Source organism: Chenopodium album, chromosome 22, assembly GCF_948465745.1.
Source record: "Chenopodium album chromosome 22, dcCheAlbu1.1, whole genome shotgun sequence".
Taxonomy (NCBI): domain Eukaryota; kingdom Viridiplantae; phylum Streptophyta; class Magnoliopsida; order Caryophyllales; family Amaranthaceae; genus Chenopodium; species Chenopodium album.
Window position 1 is genome coordinate 40,051,491 of NC_137855.1, and position 23,850 is coordinate 40,075,340.

Here is a 23,850-nt window from a genome sequence, read left to right on the forward strand (position 1 = left end):
CAACAAATAACATAAATTGGCTTCTAAAACTCCAAGCAATCTTTTGATTTTCTTATTATATGTAATCAAAATTGGCTTAATGGCTTATATTGTACTCGTATTATATTATATTATTGACATACTAATGTACTATGGTGATCTCTTGAATAACTCAACCTCTTTAACCATAAATAATTATCGTAAGTATTATTATAAGTACAATAGTGTAATAAAGATGTAAATGATAACTAGCTTACGGAATCAAACATTATTTGCATCATTGGTTTTTATGACTCTACACTCAAAAAAATATTATTAATACTCCGTAGTAATAAGAAGTTATACAATACTAGGATTTGCCAATAATAAATAATTTGGTATTGTGACCTTTGTGGGTGCCTCGAGACCATATGCATCAAGATTGAATAAAAAAAATTATAAAGGAGGAGCTAAGGATGAGTGTTCCACTTCCTTAGCTCTATTTTTAAACTACAAGTTTGCTAAATGCAGCATAACATTTTTTTAAAAAATTCTGATACTAACTTAAATCCTTTAAATTACTCTATCTATTTTCTTGACTTGATAAGTTTAAAAATAATTAATTCAGATAAGTTTTGATAAATATTATCATATACGAATGTGCCCTACTACATGTACACGATCGTGTACTTTCCCACTTCATGCATGGACGCATAGTCATGTAGACTTTCTAACACACGCAAAAGAAAATCGGTTAGAGGTTAGAACACCTTCTAAGGGCCTGTTCATATTTACTGAATTGAGCTGAACTGAACTGAACTGATTGGAGCTGAACTGAACTGAACTGAACTGATTGGAACTGAACTGAACTGAACTGAACTGAATTGAGCTGAAATGAATATTTTATGTGAGAGAGAAATTAAGAGCTGAACTGAACTGAACTGAACTGAACTGATTGGAACTGAACTGAACTGAACTGAACTGAACTGATTGGAGCTGAACTGAACTGAACTGAACTGAACTAAAATTAAGTAAATATGAACAGGCCCTAAATCAAAAACCTAATTAAAATCTATTAGAAAAATTATGAGTACTTTGTAAGATAATCGGATTAGAAAGAACCAATCACAAGCTCCTAACTACACGACACTACCAAAAAACATAACTCTTTATACTAATGGAACGTCATATTCATATAATATGCGCTCCAAATTGGCAACTCCGTATAAAATATTTTTAATTCTACGCAACATATTTATGCATGCAAATATGCAATATACATAAGCAAATGTAACACTTGGTTACATCATGGTTCATGATGTTCCAACTTGCCCCTACAATTCTTGGCACTCTTTCAAGCTCAACAAAAGATCAAAGAGTTTAAAAACCCAATTAAAGACGTGGCTCAGACTACTCTTTTAAGTTACTATACCTTTTTTACCCGTATATGAATAGGTTTCAAAAAAAGTTGCTACGAGTAATAAGTTAGAAGGTTTTATAATTTTATTTTATTTTATTTTATTATTATTATTTTTTTAGTATTTAGAGAGCCAAAAAAGCGGGTGATGAGAATCGATCCCAAGATCTCTTGACATTGGGCGGGCTTCAATCACTTAACCTATCTCTCATTCTCAAACATATAAGTTTATATAAATTTAACAAGATTTTAGGTTTAGGCGATACCTCGAGCTATTATATTAATTCTGTAATTCAGATCGTCATTTATATTTAATTTTGAAAGATTAACATTATGTAATATTTTGTATGACAATGGCTTAGTGATTATTGATTAACACTAAAGATTTTAAACGATTTAGTATAGTTAGGCCATGTTCTCTTCACCTTAAAAAAATAATATTAAGTAAAAATAATTTTAGTTAAGTGAAATTAAGTTCAATTCAGTAAAAAATTTTAGTTCAGTAAAAATAAGTTCAGTTCAGTAAAATTCAATTTTCTTAAAGATGAATTATAATAGAAAATCAGTAAAAATAATTTCAGTTCAACAAAAATAATTTCAGTTCAGTAAAATTAATTTAAGTTCAGTAAAAATAATTTAAGTTCAGCAAATATAATTTTGTTTCAGTAAAAATAATTTTTTTTTTTTTTTTGAAACCACAGTAAAAATAATTATTTTAGCAAAAAGAAGGTGAATAGAACGGAGCCATAGATTAATATAGATTGCATACGACTACTTGCATAATAGTTAGATGAACCTTTTTATTTTTTAATAAAGCTTGGCGCACTTTCCACTCAAATATGCAATGCCCCAAAGCCCAGAGGCAAATGGATCGAGGGCATCAACATACGATTCTATGGGCCTCTTTTACTAAGCAAAATACTGAATTAGGCAACATTGACCTCATTAATTCATATTTTTCAAGCTAAAAGACAGAAAATTGATTAAGTAGACTTCTTTTCACAAGTACTGCTAATTACTGGAGTAGAGCTTAAATAAAGTCTTCGCTTGTTTGTTTGTTTGTTTGTTTTTTTCAGTTTTTTGTTTTTTAAAACCAAAAACAGAAAACCAGAAAAAGGTGTTTTTACTTTTTTGTAGTAAGTTTTCATAATTAATCATGATAAAATGTTCTGGTGGCCTTCAAAGGACGGTATGTACACTGTAAAATCTGGCTACTGGTTGGGTAAAAATGTCTCGATTGAGCAGGGGCCTGATTTGAATGAAGTATGGAAGCTGATTTGGTCTATGGGGTGCCCTCCAAAGTTAAAGCACTTTTTATGGCGGGCTTGCAAAGGCTTCCTGGCTGTTAAGGAGCGTCTTTTTTATCGCCACATTGTCTCCGATAAAACGTGTAGTATATGTAATGGCCCTGAGGAGACAATATTTCATGCCACCTTCGATTGCAACGCGGCTGCTGAAATCTGGGCTGCTAGTCCATTAAAAAATCAGGTACTCTCTGCCTCTGCTACTAGCTTTGTGGAACGCTTTCTATGGTGCTCTAATAATTTATCGAAGGATGATCTTCTATCTATGGCAACGTTAGCTTGGGCCTCCTGGCATTGTAGAAACAAGGGTGTGTTTGAGCATGAGAGTTTTAATGCGATTGATGTTGCTAGAGGTTGGATGAATTATGTGCGAGAAAGCAATGAATATATAGCGAAAGTCACCAACAGGGCTGCTGCTGTGGTGTGTCGTGCCCCGAGCTCTTGGAGCTGCCCGAATGCAGGTATGGTGAAGGTGAATTGTGATGCACATATTGGAGCAAACACAGGGCTGGGAGTGGTTATAAGAAGCGAGCAGGGCTCTATTCTTGCTGCTGCAGTACGCCAGGTGGGAGCTGGTTGGGAGGTGAGCGTTGCAGAAGCAGCAGCTTGTAGGTTTGGCTTGCAATTGGCAAAGAGGTTGGGTTTTACAGAGGTGCTTCTTGAATCTGATGCTGAGCAAGTGGTGAAGGCAGTTAAGTCCAAAGCAAAGGGTTTCTCACCTATTTTCTTAATTTATGATGATATAAATAGCTTGGCTTCCTGTTTTAATTATTTTTCGTTCTCTCATACTAAGCGTGCGGGTAATACTGTAGCCCATCACATTGCTAGATGGGATACTAGAGGATGTAATGAATTTGTATCTCTCGTGTGGGTCTTTTCCCCAAAGCTTGATCACTTTGGCGGAAATTGATCTTCTTTAATGAAATTCGCAGCTTAGTTTCAAAAAAAAAAAAAAAAGTTTGACTTTTTTTAAATTCATTATATGACATCATATCAAATGATTTTGAAAAAAAAAAAGCGATGCCAAACGAACCTAATATGCATAGTACTTTATAGGATTCAGTTTAAGGTTTGGTCCTTAAAATAACTTTTTTTTTTGGTGAAACTTAATTGCGTAACATCACACTTCGTGTATTAGATTGTACTAAGCTAATTGAACGCAATACAATTCATGTCAAACATCATGAAAAATACTTGACATGTATGAGGCTTTGTGTATCAAAGATTTTGAATAACAAAGGATATAAGTAAACATGGGCACGGGCCGTGCCCGTGCCGCCGCGGGCCGTGCCTGGCCGTGCCGGGGTGGTGCCCGTGCCGTGCCGTGCCTGGAATTGGCACACCCCAGCCCACGGCACGGCACGGCCCACGTGCCTAGCGGGCCGTGTCGTGCCGGGCCGCGGGCCAAACCGTGCCTACCTTAATTTTTTTTTTTTTTTTTTTAAAAAAAAAAATAAATGTTAAAAAAAAACGAATTAAAAACAAAAATGCATATAATAAAAAAAAAAAATACTAGTGCGATAATCCGAAAACACAAAAAATTGAAGAATAACTTATTTTATTTTATGACGGTAGCCGACTAGCCGGTACGAATATACGATAATTCAATAATACAAAATTACAAAATAAGTAATGATAATTAAAAATCGTACAATAGTGTATGAATATTGAATAACTTCATTTATTATACGGAATACGAAGTTCGATAATACAAAAAGAATACAATAGTGTATAATGTAAATATGTAATCATGTAATTATTATTGGTCGTCTTCGCCTTCGTCTTCATCTTCGTCTTCGTCTCCTAGAGGTTCAAGGTCATCCGCCAATTGAGTGGATTGAGAAGTATGAGAACTAAAAGAAGTCGACGTTCCTTCATCGTCGTCGTTTTGTGCATAAGTACGATCTTGAGAACGAGTTTCGGCATCCAACCAATCCTTGAAGCAAACACACATTTCAAGTGTTTCGGGTTTTAGTCTTGTTCTTCTATCGTCTAGAACTCTTCCCGACGCACTAAAAGCTCTTTCGGAAGCAACGGAGGAGACTTGGATAGCAAAAATATCACGAGCCATTGCCGACAAAATTGGATGTTTCACGGCTTGTGATTTCCACCAATCGAGGATGTCGAGGCCAAACTTCTCTTCATCGTCCATGCCTTTCATGAAGTCGTAACTTAAGTACATTTGCAACTCCGAAACATCGCTTTGAGTTCTCCTAGATGATGATGATTATGTACCTGAATACTTAGACATCAAGTTAGCAGCTTGTGCAAATAAACCTTTGGTCCGTTTACTTACATTTTTGGATGTTTGAGAAGGGGCAAATCGAGACACGGTTCCATATTTACTTTCATAAACATTATATAAATTAAAAAACTCATCTGTCACCTTATTCTTAAAAGTTTCAACATCATCTTCAAAATTCATGTTACTATAATAAATATCAATTAATAAAAAGGTGCCATCATATTTTTGTCTAGGATCTAAAATGGAAGCAAAAATATAAATCATAGGAATATCGGTGTAATATTTACGCCATTTATCCTCCATGGATGGAAGATATCCACGATAAACATGTTGTGATCGGTGTTCCGCAAAAAGTTGTGCAAGTAAACATGCATTGCTAAGAAAAGAATGAGCACAAGGATTATATACAGAAGAAAAACAATGTGTCATACCATATAGTAATTGTAAAAACTGTATATATTTTTCACAATTAGCCCAATCATCTTCAAGTAAAGCATTTTGTGGATATTTCATATTATAAAAAAGTGTTAAATGAACCTTGTACTCGATTGCCCGACTCAACATTTCATAGGTGGAGTTCCACCTAGTTGGACAATCCGGTGCTATTTTTATGGTTTTAATCCGTTGTTGCCTGCAAAAACCTTTCCATTCTTGATATCTCATGTTAGAGCTATTAATAGTGCAAATAGCACTCCGTATTTTGTGATAAAATGGACCAATTGCTTGTGTTCCATCCTTCACACACAAGTTAAGAACATGACAAATGCATCTAACATGAAGTGCATCTCCATCTAATATAACATCGTTCAATTGGGATTTGACCAAATTCGCACTATATGTCATAGAAGTTGCATTATCGAAAGTCATAAACATGATTTTATCCCTAAGACTATATGCATCAATGGCTTCCATTAAATGATGTGAAATGTTAAGACCGGTATGAGGGTATTCAAGCATTTTGAAATGAATGATGCGTTTTTGTAACATCCACTCATTATCTAACCAATGACAAGTAACACATAAATAGTGAAGTCCGTACCCACTATCCCATGCATCGGCGGTTAAAGAAACTCTACTAGGAAGATTAGCTAATTCATTTACTAATCTCAATTTGTACTCTAGATAAGTCTTCATGGCAGCAGATCGAACGGTTTTTCGGGAGATTTTTTTGTGTTTTGGTTGTAGTGCTCGGTTAATATAGTTGTTGAAGGCATCATTTTCGGCGAAAAGAAAAGGTTGTTCTGCATGTACAATCATTCTCCCAAGTTCATCCCTATCTCTCTCGTAATTGTAAATGAAACCTTGTGGATGGAATTGAGAAATTTTAGGTTGGGTTGGATCACTAGATGGTCCACCACATTTTTTTGTATGTCTACTAAGGTGTCCCGTCCCTCCCTTGGTATCGGCCGAGAAAATTTTACCACAAGTCCGACACTTGCATTTTTTTCCATCTTTACTTAATTGATAATGTGCCCAAACTTCACTCTTTCTTTTGGTTTGAGCAAAATCCTCTTCGGTACACCACTCTAATATGTTAGGATTTTGGGTGTTGGGCATGTGAGTGGATGGTTCACTCGACCCGGAAGCTTGTGTTTGGCTACCTTGGGAAGGAGGAGGAGGAGGAAAAGGAAATTCATATTGTTGATATTGGGTTTGTTGAAATTGGGTCCAAGGAGCCATATCATCAATTTGTTCTTGCCCTCCCATGTTTTGGGGATGAAAGAAAGGGGTGGAAGTGTTTGGAAAGGGCATGTTAGGGGGGGGGGCATAGACATTGAAGTGTTTGGGTTTGGTGGTTCCCTACGTGTTGACTTGGCTTTTCTAGAGGAGGAGGAAACGTTCGGGTTTGATGCCATGATTAATTAATGATAATAACACAACTAACAATAACAAAGTAACAATTAACAACAATGAGATCAATGAGAATTAATAAGTAAGTAGTTTTTATATAAAATAAATTTTCAAAAATAATTATAATAATAGTAGATTATCTAAATCAATGAGATCCCAGGTAGGAGAGGTTAGGAGCGACGTTGTCCAGAGCCCAAATCCCGCCTTAGACAGATTTCAACAATCCAAATAACCCACAATTAAAATAGAAAGTAGTTTTTATATAATTAAGTAGTTCCAAGTATACAATAATAATAATAATAATAATAATAATAAATTAATAATAATAATAATAATAACAATAATAATAACAATAACAATAACAAATTAAAAAAAAGTTGAGTTAGATCTTACAATGACGCTTCAATGCTTTCCCAAATTTATAATTTCTCGAATTTATAATTTCCCGAAATTTTAATTTCCCGAATGTAAATATAACAATTTTTTTTTTTTTTTGGTAGTAGACTAATAATATTAAAAATGTAAAATTTATAAGAGAGTAGGAATTTTTTTTTTCTTTTTCACAAAAGAGAGGAAGATTGTATGATTTGTAGGAATTTGAGAATTGAGAATTTGGGAGTAAGAAAATTAGAGAATAAGAGAGAAGAGATGAGTTGATGAATTGTGAAAATTTTGGAGGAAAATATGAGGTATTTATAGGGGATTTGGGTGGGAAATTGGGTGGAAATTGGAGGAAAATATGGCCGTTTATAGCTGTTGGAAAACGGCCATAAACGGCCATATTTCCAACGGCTAGTAAAAGGCACGGGCCGTGCCGTGCCGTGCCACGTGCCGTGCCGGCGGGTCGTGCCGGCGTGCCGGCCACCGTGCCGCCCGCCGTGCCACGGGCCGTGCCCGTGCCAGAGCTGGAACTTTTGTTCACGGCACGGCCCACGGCCCACAGGCGTGCCACCGTGCCGGGCCGTGCCGGAGTCGTGCCGGGCCCGTGCCGGCACGACCCGTGCCCACCTTTAGATATAAGAAACTCAAGTCAACGAGTACTTTTTTTTTTTTTTTGTGTTTTATGATGAATTAACTGGTTTTGTTTTTATAATATATCTTTATCAATTTCACTGTCGTATTGTACACTTAAGTCATAACTAAATATTTTCTTACAAGTTTTCAAAAAAAAAAAAATGTTTTATTATAAAAAAACATAACTTAATGTTAAATTGGATTTTATATAGCTTTTGATATCAATCCTACATTAGTTATTTGACAAAATGTAATTTTCTTTTCTCTTTCGTCTTTCCTCGTTCGTTCTTTTGCTCCTATATCGATTATCTACATCCTGGTTGCAGCTCTTCCAATTTATTTTTGGTGCATTTTGGATCAGCATTAGATTTTCCATAAGTTTGTAAGTGCTGGTTCACCAATGGTGTTTTGTAAAATCTATAGATGAAAAAGGTTCTGAATTTGTGGGGCTAACAACTAGAACATGTATTTGACATTTTAAGTATAAGGTGTGTTTTGAAGTAAATTGATTATCTTTATGGTATTTTTATTGTAAGATTAGTAAAATATATCGATGGATTTTTTATTCAAGTAGTAATAGAAGTTCATTTATAGATATTTCTTTAATTAATACTGTGACAATTGTTTTCATCTAGCTTAGCTTGTGTAGTGTAGTTGTTTTGGAATTCATCTTGCAACCTTAAAATCAAATCATCACGAGATTTAAGAATATACACCAATACAGAGCCAACAATATTTTGAGTACTGAGATATGTCAAGGTCTTTCTCCATTTATAAGAAGACAAGTAGCAAAAGGGAAACAATATATATATTAAAACCCAATACTCATAAATCGCGTAAAGACAATCAGAGCCTTAGAGGACATGGGTGGATTACATGTTCTCAAATGATGCTCAAAATTCATATTTATAGGCAAGGGCTAAAGTGTGTTGCTTAAAACATCTACATACCAACTCTTCCACAATTTTCTGCCAATATATTTAGAATTTTCTGGAAACCTATAGAGGCCTTGAGACACAATTAGTTGGCTTATGGAATTTGGGTTATACTAAACCTAACAAACAAATATAAACATATATATTAAATTATTTATCATCAGTTACATACACAACCCAAATTGAACCTCTATGCTCTTTGTTTTGAGTGTATCATAACTAGATTTCTTGCTTCCTTTAGAAATAATAACCGCATGTGTTGTTATTTAGATTTTAATTTAAATGTATAAAATATAAATACCTTGGTTAGATTTAGGCATATAGGCTATATTCAGTACGTTCACCTTTATTTTCCCATCAAATCTAAACTTATTTATCTTATGATCTAATTTGAGATTATTTCTTCTAATCTGACTTGATTTCATTGTCTAATTTGACTTAATTTTCGTAATATTTTCATTACAAAATATAAAATATCTAGCAATAAAAAAAGTACACATAAAAAATTAGTATGTTCAAAACATTCTATATAATTTGATCAGATTATCTCTGATCTTATTTTAAATAAGTAATAAGGTCGTTTGAAAATAAAGTAAAGTAAACATAGCTTCATACGTTTCAATTAAGTGAATTAAAATGGTCTAGCTAAGAGAAAAGATGAGGTTGAGACAACTATCATAAACTATAGTAATATCATCATATGACAAAGGAAAATGAAGTAAGACATGATGAGTTAATGATCTGATCAAACCTTTGTAGTGTAATTTTCGAGAATGATTCTACAACTAAAATGATTAGAATAGTTTTCATTGCATTGGATTCTGATCAAGTGTACTGAACATGAACATGGGGTGTTTAATTTGCAGCTTTTTAGGTCTCAAAAACTTGGATTGTTTCAGCCAAATTTTAGCCGATTTCATTTGAGAATGATTGTACTTCTGATGGAATTTGTGCTTCTCTTGACTCAACTCATGGTAGAAGACCAAGGATTCCACTCAGGTAGGCTTTTAGATGATTAGACTAACTGTCTGACATCTTTCGAGTGGAATATTTTTGTAGTCTATTCGTGTATAAAATCTACTGATATAGACGGAAATTGATTTCACATCTTAAGCATTAAAAGAGTTTACTTACTAAGCTCGTACTAAGTTACTAAGCATACTAGTATGAAGTATCTATATGACCATATGAGTACAATTGTACAAGTAGTGAAAGTTAATAGAAAAACCATGACTTAGTAAGCTCATATTGGCAAATTATGTAGCAATATATATCATGACTTGATTTTAACTACACAATTTATTAGGAATAAAAAGATTTTTTTTAAAAAATAAAATTTATTGTGTGGTTAGGTTTTACACAAATATTGTACAATATTAATATACCATTAAGCATAAGATTTAATGTTGATCAAACAACATTAAAGTCTCTCTTTAGATTATAAGACTTTAGTTGAATTTGTCAATGACTATAATTTTATTAATTCTAAGGCTATTAATATTACATTTCAACTAACCTTTTTGGTTAGGGACATTTATAAGGTACTCAACCACTCTATAACAAATTGTCTTAATTCATGAGTTGGGGCTTCTCAATTCAATCTTATTTGAACGAATGTTTGTGGGATTAATCACATTCATACAATTAGTCAATTGTTAGGCCACTAAACAACCGTAACAAGGGTCTCACTAGCCAGCATATTCAATTCAATACTTTTTTTTACAGCTGACTTATGCTATAATCACGTATTTGTTAAGTTCGTAAAAAAAGTATGAAACATATCATTGAAGTTAGTAACATTTTTATACATAATAACCACTTAATGAGTGTACGTGCACATGAACATATATTTGTCCTCTAAATGGTCTAACATAGTTACATTGCACATAGTTGCTTAGTCATAGTTACAGCTTCTTAGTCATAGTTTGTTGCAGAATTGCTTATTTCCAAGAGCATAAACAATTTACTTTTCTACATAATTTCTGCTAATTTAATTAGTTTTTAAATCAGTCATTGTTTACAAAAACTCTTCTGTTTTAGTACACGAGTTGAATCATGGTGAGCAATAGATCCAAAATTCATGTAATTTAAATGCTAGTAGTTATGATTATTGTTAGGTAGTTATAGATCTAGAATTGGTTGGTCTAAATTTTTTTGCACAAAAATAATTGATCATATCATGTGATTGAAAGTACTTAATTGTCATGTTTCAAAATTTGGAATACAAGTAGTTAGTAGCATGCTTGACCCTCCTTTGATTAGTATCTAGCACATCTCAAGGATTTTATGCTAAAAAGGACAAATTTTGCTTGAATCGGAAATTTTCAATTTTCTTTATTGTGTAAAGATAGTCGTGTAAATAGTGATGTAGATGAAATTTGATCTTAATTCTTAATCGACTATATCTAGCATATCTCAAGGAATTTATGCTAAAAAGGACAAATTTTGCTTGAATCGGAAATTTTCAATTTTCTTTATTGTGTAAAGATAGTCGTGTAAACAGTGATATAGATGAAATTTGATCTTAATTTTTAATCAACTATCCACTTCTCAAGATTTTAACCAATTAATTTAAAATTTTGGTTAAATAAATATCATTAACTATTTAAATTTTATATTGTAGGTCCCATTAAAGTTATTGGTAGATTTGTTTATGAACACCATAATTAGTTTTGGGGTCCTTCGATTTGGCCATGTGACCACATTTAGGTGCTTTTTCCCTTTTGTCTATCGACCAAGTGGGATAATTTAGACACAAATATCCAATTTCATAGTGACAATCATTAGGATGTACCACTATTCTACCTCTCATGATCTTATTATCTATCCTTAAGATTTATCATATTTGGCATCATTCATACATTAATAGATAAACTAGGAAAAAGAAGAATTTTATACTATAAATTAATTCACCTTTCCCCTTTTTGTCTCAAATTATTGGTTTAATGTTGATCATATAGTCATACAATATACACCCACAAGTTTTTTTAAAGTTTACACACTTATTACTCTTTAGTGCATCTTGTTAACTATTTTTACAAGTCTTTTGTCCTTAATTAGTAGGATGTTTGTTTTACGTTTAGGTGTAACTACAAATTCACACCTCCTCAACTCGTCATATATTTTGAACAATGTAACACACATAATGGGGGTGGGAAAGGGTGTAATTTATACACATGCATGTTATGAGATGGAGAAACAATTGGTTGGTTATAGTTTAGAGACAATTTGCATAACTTAATCTTTTTTCCTCTCTTTTAGGTCCATTCAGTTAAACAAGTTGTTTTTATTAGATCTTAGTTGTTGTAAACTTAAAAAATTTCTTGATTGTTTTACAGCGTGTTACTCGTATCAACTATTTGTTAGTGATTAGCTGTAAAAAAAATTGTTTAATAGGCATTCAACATAAGTAGATGCCTACCTAAATATTAAGAAATACGGGTCACTATCTTGAAAGGCAAATTTTGGTTTGTATGGTAATTTTGCAAAGCACTAATTTAAAACTTTTAAAGAGGTAGTGTTCACCGCAATGTTGCTGAAAATTAATATTAGGACTGAAAAGTGAATAAAAAGCCGTCGTAAAACTAAAGCTATTATGAGTTGAACACATGCTAAATAGAATTCCATTACACACATGTGATATTTTTCGCGAGCTTGAAATGTTCATATAGTTTGTTACTATGATAAATAATAAAATTCATTAAAGACAAATAGAAGACTTGCAGCTCTTACAAATGTTGGAATCACATGTAAAAAATGAGAGTTTGAAGTGACAAACCTCTCAATAATACCAGTCTTAGTTCTCATATGTTGAAATTCAGTTCAGTTCAGTTCAGTTCAGTTCAGCTCCTAATTTTTTTCTCTTATAAAATATTCATTTCAGTTTAGTTCAATCAGTTCAGTTCAGCTGAGTTCAGTTCAGTTCAGATGAGTTCAGTTAATTAGAACAAACCCTTAATTAGTATGAATATCCAGATCAGTTCTGGGTGATTAGATTCCAGTCTCCTCCACACAGATCCTCCCTACCAAGTGTAATCCCAATTCCCACTACGCCAACATTCAATTGACAGTAATATAAAATACCTTTAATTATTGCAAATTATATTTTTTAATTTCCCACCCCTAACAAAAATACAAAAAGTGAAATAAAAACATGTCAACTAAATATAAACGGAGGTAGTATTTTTTAATTTCCCACCCCTAGCAAAAATACAAAAAGTGAATTAAACCAAAAGAAAAAAAAAAAAAAGAAAGGCGTTTAATTTGATTACATTAGACAAGGAGATAGACCCCACAAATTCCAGATCCGTTGCAACTAGTCAACACTCTCACGTCTCCCACTCTCTTTCTCATTTTCTCATTTCCTCCTCTTTCTCTCTCCTCCCTCCCTTTCCCCAAATTCCCCAAAATACCCCTCGCCGTCGATGCACTGATGGACGCCCCTCCGACCTCCTCCTCCGGCGATTCTCCGGCGAACTCCGGTGGTCTCATCATCGCCTCCATTGACGCCTCTCATCTTCGCAACTCCGAACCCACCTCCACCACTCGATCAAACCCCCAATTTCATACAAATAATAATAATAATTTAATTAATAATAATAATGCAAAGTATAAATTAATGTCGCCGGCGAAACTTCCGATCTCAAGGTCGTCTTGCATTTCAGTTCCTCCTATGTTCAGTCCGACGTCGTTTCTTGAGTCCCCTGTCTTCCTCTCCAACCTCAAGGTTTTTCTTCATTTTCTCTCCCCTTTTTTATTTGTTTTTTTTTTTTTTTGGATTTTTATGAGTTCAATTTGATTTTATGCAGTGGGTAGTTTGTTTGGTGTTTTGAATTTGATTGGATGATTTTTACAATTGAATTAAGACAGTTTATGCATTTTTTTTTTTTTTTTGGAAGGAATTAGGACAGTTGATGTTTTTTTTTTTGAAGGAATTAGGACAGTTTTTGGTAATTGATATGCATGAAATTGATTTTGTTAGTATTTATTGGGTTGATTTTTTTTTTTTTTTTTCAATTTTCAGTTTAATTAGGTCAAAATCGGTGTTTGTGAGTAGTTTCTTAGCTTAAATTTGGTGATTTTAGGGCAAAATGATGCGAATTAGTAACTTCAATGATATTTTTCGAGCTATATTACTGTGGTTGGTTTTTTAAAAAAATCAATTAGGTTGGTGAATCGAATTCGAAACATTGTCGTTTCATGGAGGTTTTGTGTTTTTGGGAATTTTTATATTTATTTCTGCAGTAGCAAGATATTTTAAAAATCATATGAAAAGCTATGAAATTTTGAGTCATTTCAATTATTTCTAGTGGGGAATTTCTGGGATGTTGGTGGGCTGTAAGATTCTTAATTTTAAACTAATCATACTTTGTACAGATTTTTTTTTTTAATTTTTAATTTTTGGGGATTCATGATTTTTGTAATTTGTAAAGAACGATGATGGGGCGAGGGGGGAAGAAACAAATAGAGCATGAAATGAGATGCTTTGTTCATGTGTTTATCAGATAATCTTTGTTTAGACAAGTGCTCAGTAATGGGAGGAGAAAAGAATTGTAGAAAATGGGTTAATGGAGGGGAGTGTAGATTCTGATGCTCGTTACGTAATATTGTTTTGTTTAATTAGGTTTGTTGTGCCATCTTCTATTGTTATTCTAAAGGGTTTTGTTTCCTGTTGAGAATATGCTCGTGTCCTTTAATCTTTACAAGTGTTGAGCTTTTTGATTTGGTTTAGTTCTTTGTTCAAATCGCAGCGTTGTTTCTTCACAAAGAGTGAATATTTTTGCCTTTTCTCCTTCCATTTGGTGCTGTTGCTTTTGTTTCTCTGTGGGCTGCCTTTGTTCTGTTTTCGTGATTGGATGTCCAACGCTTCACTGCCATTTTTATACCACATTAAGACATTTTTGTAAGAGTATCAATTTTTTTCAACTATTCTTGATGGGCCTTGATGAGAAAAGTTTTGTTCCATGTTAGTTACCATTGTCTGACTACCTGGATTATGCTTTAGAACTTGCCGCATTTGCTATGTTTTAGTGTTGTGGATTTGTTTCCAATTGTTAAATATGTCAAACCTATATAGTGATATGCTAGTTCACTGAAATATCATGATAATTAGGGTGGTAGCTCTGTCCTCTTTCCTTTGTCTGTGATAAGAGCCCCATCTTTTTATATCTCCATATATTTTTGTTGCTTGATCCTTTTGCTAAAAATCCACACTGTTTTAGTTTTATGTGGCCTTGAGAAAGAAAAAAATAACCAGTTTGCTAATTAACTCTGTATATTTTAGGGAGAACCTTCTCCAACAACTGGTTCCTTTTTCAAGCCGCAAATGATGCAGAATTCATCTAGTGGGTCCACCACATACCCAACTGTTATAAATAGCTCTAACACCTATGATGGTGCTCAATCAAGTGGCTTTGAGTTCAAACCTAACACAGGATCATATTCTTTTGGAGGCTTTGCATTCTCAGGATCTCTGGTAAATATACTTCTGTCAGGTTTTTGTTTTTAAACTTTCATTTGCTTGAATTTTGAATTTGACTTGTGCTATTCTATAACAAATTGCTGAATTTAATTCCCCTTTTTATAGTTCTGTTAGATGTGCTGACCATAAATTCGGGAATATATATTGCACTAAACTCTTATCGGTAGCTTTTAATGTTGTGCTATAGAGATTGATTGTTTTAGAATTAATGAGGATTGACTGCAAATATATATATAAAAAACCCGCCCCCTAGCTCCACCATAATATTGTTAGTATCCTACCTCATTTTTTCTGTTGCAAACTAGGCTTCTTCCTCAGATCTGAATCAACAGCAAGCTGGACAAGCTAACCAAGTCCAGCCGGAGGGTCCACCTCAGTCATCTGATCCACTTGTAGCAGTTAAAAGTGAACCGGCACCTGTAAATGAACAGAGACCAACTATGGTTCTTCCATCCTCTGGTTTACCCACCGAAGCTGATTCCAATGAATTGAATCAAAAATCTGACTCTAATAATGAAGGTCAAACACCACCATCTGAGCAGAAAGTATTAGGCTCTCAAGTATCTGAGCGAACTTCAGATGATGGATATAATTGGAGGAAGTATGGACAGAAGCTTGTCAAGGGAAGTGAATTTCCGCGAAGTTATTATAAATGTACACATCCAAACTGTGAAGTTAAAAAATTGTTTGAGCGATCGCCTGATGGGACAATAACTGAGATTATATACAAGGGCCAGCATGATCATCCAAAACCTCAACCTAACCGCCGACTCCCTGCTGGATCTATGCTGTCTGCACTTGAAGATAAGTCTGACAGAGTGACTCCCTTTAATGGTCAAGAAGGTAACTGAGACATTGCTCATATGAAGTCAGCTCTTTATGTGTAGCTAACATCATTTACCTTCTCTTGTAATGATATTGCAGGAATGCCTGCAAACTCATATGGCCAAACAGCCAATAACAATGAGCCAGGTGGCACCCCTGAACAATCCCCTGGTGGGGCTAATGACAACAGTGGAGAAATTGGTGCTAACCAGTTAAATAGGATTACAGAAGATGCTGATGATGATGATCCTTACGCAAAGAGGAGGTATGCTTCAATTTTTCCTTTAATGCACTCAAATATATGCAAGCTAATAAACTAGGGTGGGTGTTTTGTGTAAGAAGGGGAAATGAAAACATGGGATAAGAAAGGTTAGACCTCAAATTTGGCTTGTTTGTTTTAGATTAAGTAAGGTAATCACTTAATATTTCACCACCTCTTGCCTTTTTTCTCTTCCCACAACCACAACCACAACCACAGGCCACAGCCACTCTTTCCCTTCTACTTTTCCACAACCACCACCGGTCCAATGCCATGGTACCACCACAACTCCCACTTATCCATCAATTCAACCCCTTCTTTTCAAGTTAAGTTTATTTCTAAATCTAGTGGTTGGGGTTATTTTATGGTAATGAGGGCGAGTGGTAAGTGAAGGCTTATTTAAAGTTGTATAGGTGTTTTCTGATGGGCGCTACGTGGGTGTATAGTTTTCTGGATAGGTACTGGTGGTTTTTGGGTTGGTGGGGTTGAGTAATTGTTGATTAAAGGCTGATTTCATGGTGGCTTGGGTGAGTGGGGATGGGTTTTGGTGGTTAGAGATGATTTTCATGGTGGTGGGGGTGGGTTTTAGGTGGTTGGGTAAGACTGTTGGTGGTTGAGTGAGTGTGGTCAAAGTATTGGTCAATGATGGCTATGTAGTAGAGGAGAGAAAGGGTAATTGAAACCATAGGGGGGTGGGGGTGAGCGATGAGTGTAGAGGACTTTGAGGTAATAGAGTCGGGGAAAGGGAATGTTCAAATAGACATAACCAACAACTAAGGTAATCATCCTTGTTGATTACATTACCCTATTTTGAATAACTTAAGCCTAATGCCCCCTTATGATATTTGTTAAAGGATGGAAAATTGCAAATAGGTGAAATGGACATCAATTCAGTAATTAAGCTAATAAACTAATGATGTCTTACCAGGAGGATGGAAATAGGTGAAATGGACATCAATTCAGTAGTTAAGCCTATTCGAGAACCACGTGTTGTTGTTCAAACAGTGAGTGAGGTTGATATTCTTGATGATGGGTACCGCTGGCGCAAGTATGGTCAGAAAGTGGTGAGAGGAAACCCTAATCCAAGGTATGTCTTGTTGCCATATTGGCTGTATCTTATGACTTCTCCATGCAGTTTTTATGATGTAATTTCTGCAGCATGGTCATGACACTTGAGTCTGTTGGTTTAGTAACTTTGGAATTTTTTCACTGCTTTTGTGGGTGTGAATGTGTGCATGAAATACTTATCACTGAGTCTTTCCCCCTGAAATTATGTGTGGCTTTTCCTAACTCTGGCTTGATGTAACTCTGTTTCTTTTCATGGATAATTTAAATTATTACGAGGTTGTTTGTGGTGTTGCCATGTTGGGATATCAGCTATATATTTGTGCACCATCGCATATGGGCATTTGGTTTTATGTATCAGTTTTAAAAGGCATTGCCTGTGAATTTCTAAATGGCTTTTCCTAACCCTGGCTTGACATGTTTCATTATTTTTTACCTGCAGTTTTGTTCAAAACCAGGGAGGCTGTTTGTTTTGTTGGGCTTTGAGCTTTTGATAGGAACCTATCTGCACAATCTTGCTATATAGCTTTGTTTCCTGTGTCTTTATTACAGTGCCTTTTCCTCTAGCTTGCCTCTATCTGCAAGTGTTTGAAATAAAATCTATACAGCCATTACCTGCTACTCCAGAAGTCCAGAGCCCAAGGACCATTCTCAGTGGTGGGGATTGGGGAAAACTGGAAAAGTATATGGAGTATATACGAAGTATATGAAATGTGAAAGAAAATGGAGGAAGATTCATAGACAACATATTTTTAACGATGTCTAATTTTGATGTGGTCTTTCAACTTTACCTCCTCTAGATAGAGAGACTTTAACGCTTTGTTTGGATATCAAAGAAGGAAGGAAAGGATTGAGAGGGAAAGAGGAGAAAGGGGAAGGGAGGAAAAGGGAGGGAAAAGGTGAGCTTCATTTTCCCTCCAAATCTATCCAGTTTATAAGAGATTATTATGCTTGTTAAAGAGAAAGGGAAAATTGATCCCCCCTCCTTCCCCTCTTCCTTCCCCCAATCTTTTACCCAAACAAGAGTTGTCCTCCTTCCTTTCTCTTATCTTCTTTTCCTTCCATTTACTTATTTTTAAACAAAGTGTAAGTTGTATCAACTCACTGAATGGATTGAAAAGTTGCCTTGCTAGTTGTTATGAATTACTGGGGACCAAGTATGAAACTAATAAATAGACCTAGGCATTTAGTATAAGCTATGATGAATTGTAGGACTTAGCAGTTGAAATTAGTGCTAGAGTTAATGTCTGTATCAAGTTTAGTTCTGCCTGGGAATGAATACTGTATGAGAACTCAAGTGTAATGATAGTCCCAGATATCAAAGGTTACGGTAGAGTATCGCACTGCAACATAATTGGATGAACTAACTAATGACCGACAGATTAGGGAAAAGGAAGTGTGTTGGGGCGTGTGTGTTTTGGGGGGGGGGGGGGGGGGGAGTGGTTAGACATAGTTCAAGTAATTTTTAGAGCTTTTAAACCACTTGTGGATGTGGTTATGAATAATATCTATATTGATTACTGAACGGTAATTGAATCAGAACTGGTAAAAACTGCACCAATATTTAGGTGGAGCTCAGATATCTAATTAGAGTGAGAAACTATGGGCTGTGTTGGAGTAGTCCTTAAAGTGTGCTGAAGGGCAGTGTTGCCTTGACTTTGGGAACATGAAGAGAACAATAAAGATGACGTAATTTGCTGATGACAATTAGGCTTTTATAGCCTTGATATTGTTCTTGTTTTATATGGCTTTCCTAATGGGACATCTTCAATTTTTTGGAAAGAAACAAGGTAGTAAGAATAAGTAAACTAGGAAAAGCATAACATTATCATGATAAACCATGAATTGTATGTCCATAATTATAAGTTTTATGTCAGAATGGCACATGGTTATGTGTGTTGGGTATAGATATAGCCTGGTCAGAAATTTTATTGTCCTGAAATCTGACACGGTCACATTGATACAGGGACAAGACGATTATGAAACCAATTTCCAAATTCAAACTTTTGCATGCTTTTTCACATTAGAAATATATGTTGATTTGCTGGTTTACTCCTTCAAAGAAAGTTCTAAATTCTCCTGGGCCCAATTGAATTGATAAAGTAGTAGATATAATGGCAAAAGTTTAGCATAAAATTTAGGACCCAATTGATAAACTAGTAGATATGAATTGTAAGCTGATTCTTGTGAGCTCAGTAGGTATGTGCTTCTGTTATGGCCAGTTGGCCGCAAATATTATGGGTGCTTTCATTTTTGAGTTTTTTTTTTTTAATGATCTCCCTACCCTACCCTACCCATGTTTCGGTGATCTTCTCCCTTACATACCACATCCCTCCCCCTTCTCTCTCCTAAGTCGTTTTCTGGTTCATAATCCCTGAAACATATTAATAATCTCGTTGAGTAGTCTGATAAACGATCATTCCACTTGGCTTGGCTAGGCCTAAGTCATTTTGCAATTCAGAAAGATCAGGGCTTGAACCACTCTCACCACCACCACAATAATTGTTTCCCCCCATGGTTCATAATTTTGTAATTTTTCAAGTAACTCTTTTTATCTTTGCATTCTCATTAATCCATAAAAACAAAACTACAGTATATTTTATCCTTTACATTGTCATTTCTCTGAATTTTGTAAATGAATGAAGTGATTAGATCATCCTACTTTAAAAAATTCTTTAAATCCTTGCAAGATTTAATTCCTCTCTTTTCTGCTTCTAATTTTGCTTTTACTCTCTTACAATTCTTCTTTGATTTTGCTTGGCGGAAAATGAATTCAAGAACTGTGAAAGGCATGGGAAGGGGAGGGGGAAGTTATTGGAAGGGCAGACGAGGAAAAGATATATTAAGACTGAATCAACAAAAATCTAACTGCATTGAACTTTGAACCTAAGTGCTGGATATATGAATTTAGCATAGCAGTAAAATTCAGTACAAATTGTGTCATTGTAAAATAGCAAATAGCCGCTTTTGACTAGAAAGATCTACTGGTCACCTCTGTTACTGCATGAGCTTGGCTGTGCATGCTTGAGCTTTCTTACCTTTTTGGGGCTGAAGTCTCAGAATATGAATCACTCTTATATTAGGGTTTTTCCTGGGAAGTAAAGCAGTATTATCCTACGTCTCTTCGCAGAAAGTGTTGTGCAAATTTTTGTTAAAGAGTCTTCTGGCTCTTACTTGGGTTTCCGCTTTACTAAATGCATTACTGTTCCATTCTTTTTTATGCAGGAGTTATTACAAGTGCACTCACCCTGGATGCCCAGTTCGGAAACATGTGGAGAGGGCATCCCATGACCCAAAAGCTGTCATAACAACATATGAGGGGAAACACAATCATGAAGTACCTACAGCTAGGAATAGTAGTCACGACACAGCTGCCCCACAAGCACAAAGTATGGCATCAAGGATGGGGTCACGTGAAGGCAATGATGCAGTAAGCCTCGATCTTGGTGTGGGTATTAGGTCAGGCTCTGGGTTCGTCCCTGGTCATCAGCAGCAGCAAGCTATGGGTGGTGAACATTTACCTGGCCAGCCCCAGTTTAGCAGTCATAATCTGTTGTTGCTTCAACAAAATCCAATGTCGACTTTTCCTGGTTATGTAAATGGTGGTATGGTGCTGTATGGTTCTAGGGAAAACCATAGTCAAGGGCATAGTATTGGAAATCAGCCTGTAAATCACTCATCAACTAATTCTTATCAGCAGAACATGGGAAGAATACTCATGGGTCCCTAGATTAAGAAGAGGAATCGAAAATATGACAATTTCTTTTTCTTCTCTCTTTATATGTTTTATTTATATCTTTATTTGCATAGGATGGCTAGGTACCGTAATTTTAGTGAAATCAAATTCTCGTTGCTTGTTAGCTATTCCTAATGGTTATTTTCCATTTCAACTGGCTATACAACCAGAAAGACAGTAAATTTCATCAGCCGAGCCAGGAGCTTGTGTACAGTTTGTTGTAAACGAGCAATAGAGATCAAGAATATATTTGTTTGAAATGAATGAAAAAAAAGCCCCTTTTTAGAGTAGTTGTTTTGTAGATTTGCTATTTCAGACCTTGATTTCACCAAAAACTTATTACTCCGTACTACTTATATTTCTGTGATATACAATTTTTCTGTGTTTTCGGGATAGAATATAGAGCTTGTTTTATCGCTTACCAATTACTCGTACCATACAAAACATTACCTGTAAATTTGAAGAGTAACCATCTAAAATTGTCCCAACAGTTTGTTTTGCAGGACCACAGCAAGTCCCAAGAGAAAAGGATAGGTCCAACTGCCAAACAAAACCCTTCAAAGCACTTCTACTACTAGTAGCACAGGCAGCACAGCTAGCACTCCGCTTACCTTAGAAAGTACGAACACACCATCCAAGTGTTTATATTGCGTGTCCATACATAAGAACTTGAATAATCCTAGAACACATGCTGCACATACGCGTCTGACACACGAAATTGACATAATATTCGCAATCCCTTCCTACAATTATTGGAGTTGCTCTAATGTGATTGTTCATAATTTCTGACATAAAAAACATTCAGACCAAAATGCTGAGACAGGAGGTAAGTAACATACTAACATGTGAATATGAAGAGCAAAAATAGTCCCTAGTATTTATATCCAAAGAGGTCCTACCTTATAGTAGTATACAATAACATTTGCATGGATATGATATATCAAATATATGTAGTTATGTACCAATTTTATTTCTTGCTCAAGAAAGAAACAATAAAAATTTGTCTTCAATGAGGTGAATTGAATGGCAAATTATATGAAAAGTACAAATTCTTTAATATCTTCTGTTTTTATCCCTTTGGTTTTCCCTCTACTCTACAAACTGATGCAATTTAGCCAAGTTTTGGTAATCTTAACCTTTCAATCTAGCACACATTCATACCACAGATAATGCAGGTTGAAGGCAGAGGAAAGCTGGAGATAAAATTGCAAGCTATGTGGATTTCATTGAACAACAGTTGTAGGAACAAGATGAACGATGTCATTTGTCGGCCAAGAAAACTCTCCAAGCAAAGAAGCCTGGACCTACTCGAGGAAGACAAGCATGAACATGAGGTTCTCATTGGTAGTAAAGTTATGGAGAGTGTTATAAGCTACAGGCAAAATGCCCCTTCTAGCAGCTTTAAAGGTATCCCGGTGACACATCTTAACTTCTATTTTTCTTTCGTTGATAAGATGAAGGACGCTATTGAACCTGACCCCTCAAGAGTCATCTCTATAGAGGTTAACCCTCGAGAGGGGAAGGGGGGATAAGAGAAATCTTTACTTTTTTAAAGTAAATAAAAACTCGAGGTAGGATTTAATCCTTTGTCTATATAGAATGTTTTCAGTACTAGATTTTGAGTAGCTTTTAGTGATTTGACTTAGTTTCACATTGAAATTGCTCCTTGGCCCAATTGTAGAGAGAAAAAAGTGGGTTAGTGTGGAATTTGACAGATAATTAAATAGTCTAGGGAAAATAATTAGAGCTGGGACAATCATGAATGGAAAATGTTAACTTGGAGCTGGGACAGAGAAGTATTATGCTCTCTTCTTCAACATGTATGGCTTTGTGTATATATTTTTCGAGCATCTTGTCGTATCAGGTCGAAAGGGTTGGGATGTTGGATGGAGCATGAAGAATTTGAGTACTACGTCATTAATTCATAATCTGAGGCTTCAAAGGTCATGAATTAGGATGTGTCATTTGTAGGTTAGGAGATGTTCTACTGTCAGTTGTTGAAGAGTTTTAGCTTCAGATTTCTTATTTTATAGCTTCTAAGCATCAATTTCGATATTTCACAATAGGGAAATGTAAGTCTAACTTGAATTTGCATTTTGCAGAAATTGGTGTAGGAGACCCATCAAGGAAAGTCATTGAAAAGATCCTTGGAGATGCTTTAATAAACCCGGCAAAGAAAATCTCGACGATCAGAAATGTATTCAGAGTGAAAAACTCACCAGAAGTAATTGAGAAGTTTGAGAAGTATAGGGACATGGTGAAGCAGAAAGCTAAGGAGACAGGAGACAAGCAACCCAGGAGCTTGGTCGATGGGAATGAGCTCTTATGTTTCTATGTCACAACCATGACTTGCCACAGCAGACAATCAGAGCTGGTTTCAGGACCCTGTGACCATTCTTACTGTAACTTATGCAGGACTATATGCTCTAGTTTTGACATGAAGTACACAAAAAGGTTCGGGGTTCAGCTATGTACCAGCAGTGAGGCCTTGAGGGAGAGTATGAAAGCAATTCTAAAGGGAAAGAATTCGAAAAAGGCAGTGATTATCTGCAGGATCATAGCAGGGAGAATAAAAAATACAAATGATAGAGCAAGTGAAGAGTACGACTCGATTAGAAATTATAGAGGCTTTTGTTTCAAGTCTGAGCATCTGATAGTGAAAAGCCCTAATGCTGTACTTCCTTGCTTTGTTGTAGTATTAAACTGAGTTAGATTAATTCATTGTCCAACATATCATGTACAAAAACTAGAAATAATAGT

The 23,850-nt window shown here is 35.1% G+C and overlaps 3 protein-coding genes across 3 annotated transcripts; all 3 read left to right on the forward strand.

The window, feature by feature from the left end:
- Positions 1-2,539: 2,539 nt before the first annotated feature.
- LOC145604448 (uncharacterized) lies at positions 2,540-3,589 on the forward strand. The gene has a single exon (XM_081660337.1). The coding sequence runs from the start codon at positions 2,540-2,542 to the stop codon at positions 3,587-3,589; it is 1,050 nt and encodes a 349-aa protein (XP_081516463.1).
- A 9,497-nt stretch (positions 3,590-13,086) lies between these two features.
- On the forward strand, positions 13,087-21,380 carry LOC145603692 (putative WRKY transcription factor 20). Its single transcript, XM_081659649.1, has 6 exons — positions 13,087-13,450; positions 15,008-15,199; positions 15,511-16,048; positions 16,130-16,295; positions 17,218-17,376; positions 20,580-21,380. The coding sequence occupies exons 1-6, from the start codon at positions 13,157-13,159 to the stop codon at positions 21,082-21,084; spliced, it is 1,854 nt and encodes a 617-aa protein (XP_081515775.1). The 5' UTR covers positions 13,087-13,156; the 3' UTR covers positions 21,085-21,380.
- Positions 21,381-22,259: 879 nt separating this feature from the next.
- On the forward strand, positions 22,260-23,797 carry LOC145604449 (uncharacterized). The gene is made up of 2 exons (XM_081660338.1): positions 22,260-22,497; positions 23,193-23,797. Exons 1-2 carry the CDS (start codon positions 22,260-22,262, stop codon positions 23,795-23,797), a joined length of 843 nt encoding a protein of 280 aa, XP_081516464.1.
- The last annotated feature ends 53 nt before the right edge of the window (positions 23,798-23,850 follow it).

Excerpts from the sequence above, each read along its gene's own strand:
- LOC145604448 (XM_081660337.1), top strand. The coding sequence starts at position 2,540 with ATGTTCTGGTGGCCTTCAAAGGACGGTATGTACACTGTAAAATCTGGC.
- LOC145603692 (XM_081659649.1), top strand. The coding sequence starts at position 13,157 with ATGGACGCCCCTCCGACCTCCTCCTCCGGCGATTCTCCGGCGAACTCC. Across the intron at positions 15,200-15,510 it reads TTGCATTCTCAGGATCTCTG|GCTTCTTCCTCAGATCTGAA; the intron begins GTAAATATACTT and ends GTTGCAAACTAG. Across the intron at positions 16,296-17,217 it reads GATCCTTACGCAAAGAGGAG|GAGGATGGAAATAGGTGAAA; the intron begins GTATGCTTCAAT and ends ATGTCTTACCAG.
- LOC145604449 (XM_081660338.1), top strand. The coding sequence starts at position 22,260 with ATGCAGGTTGAAGGCAGAGGAAAGCTGGAGATAAAATTGCAAGCTATG. Across the intron at positions 22,498-23,192 it reads CCCTTCTAGCAGCTTTAAAG|AAATTGGTGTAGGAGACCCA; the intron begins GTATCCCGGTGA and ends TGCATTTTGCAG.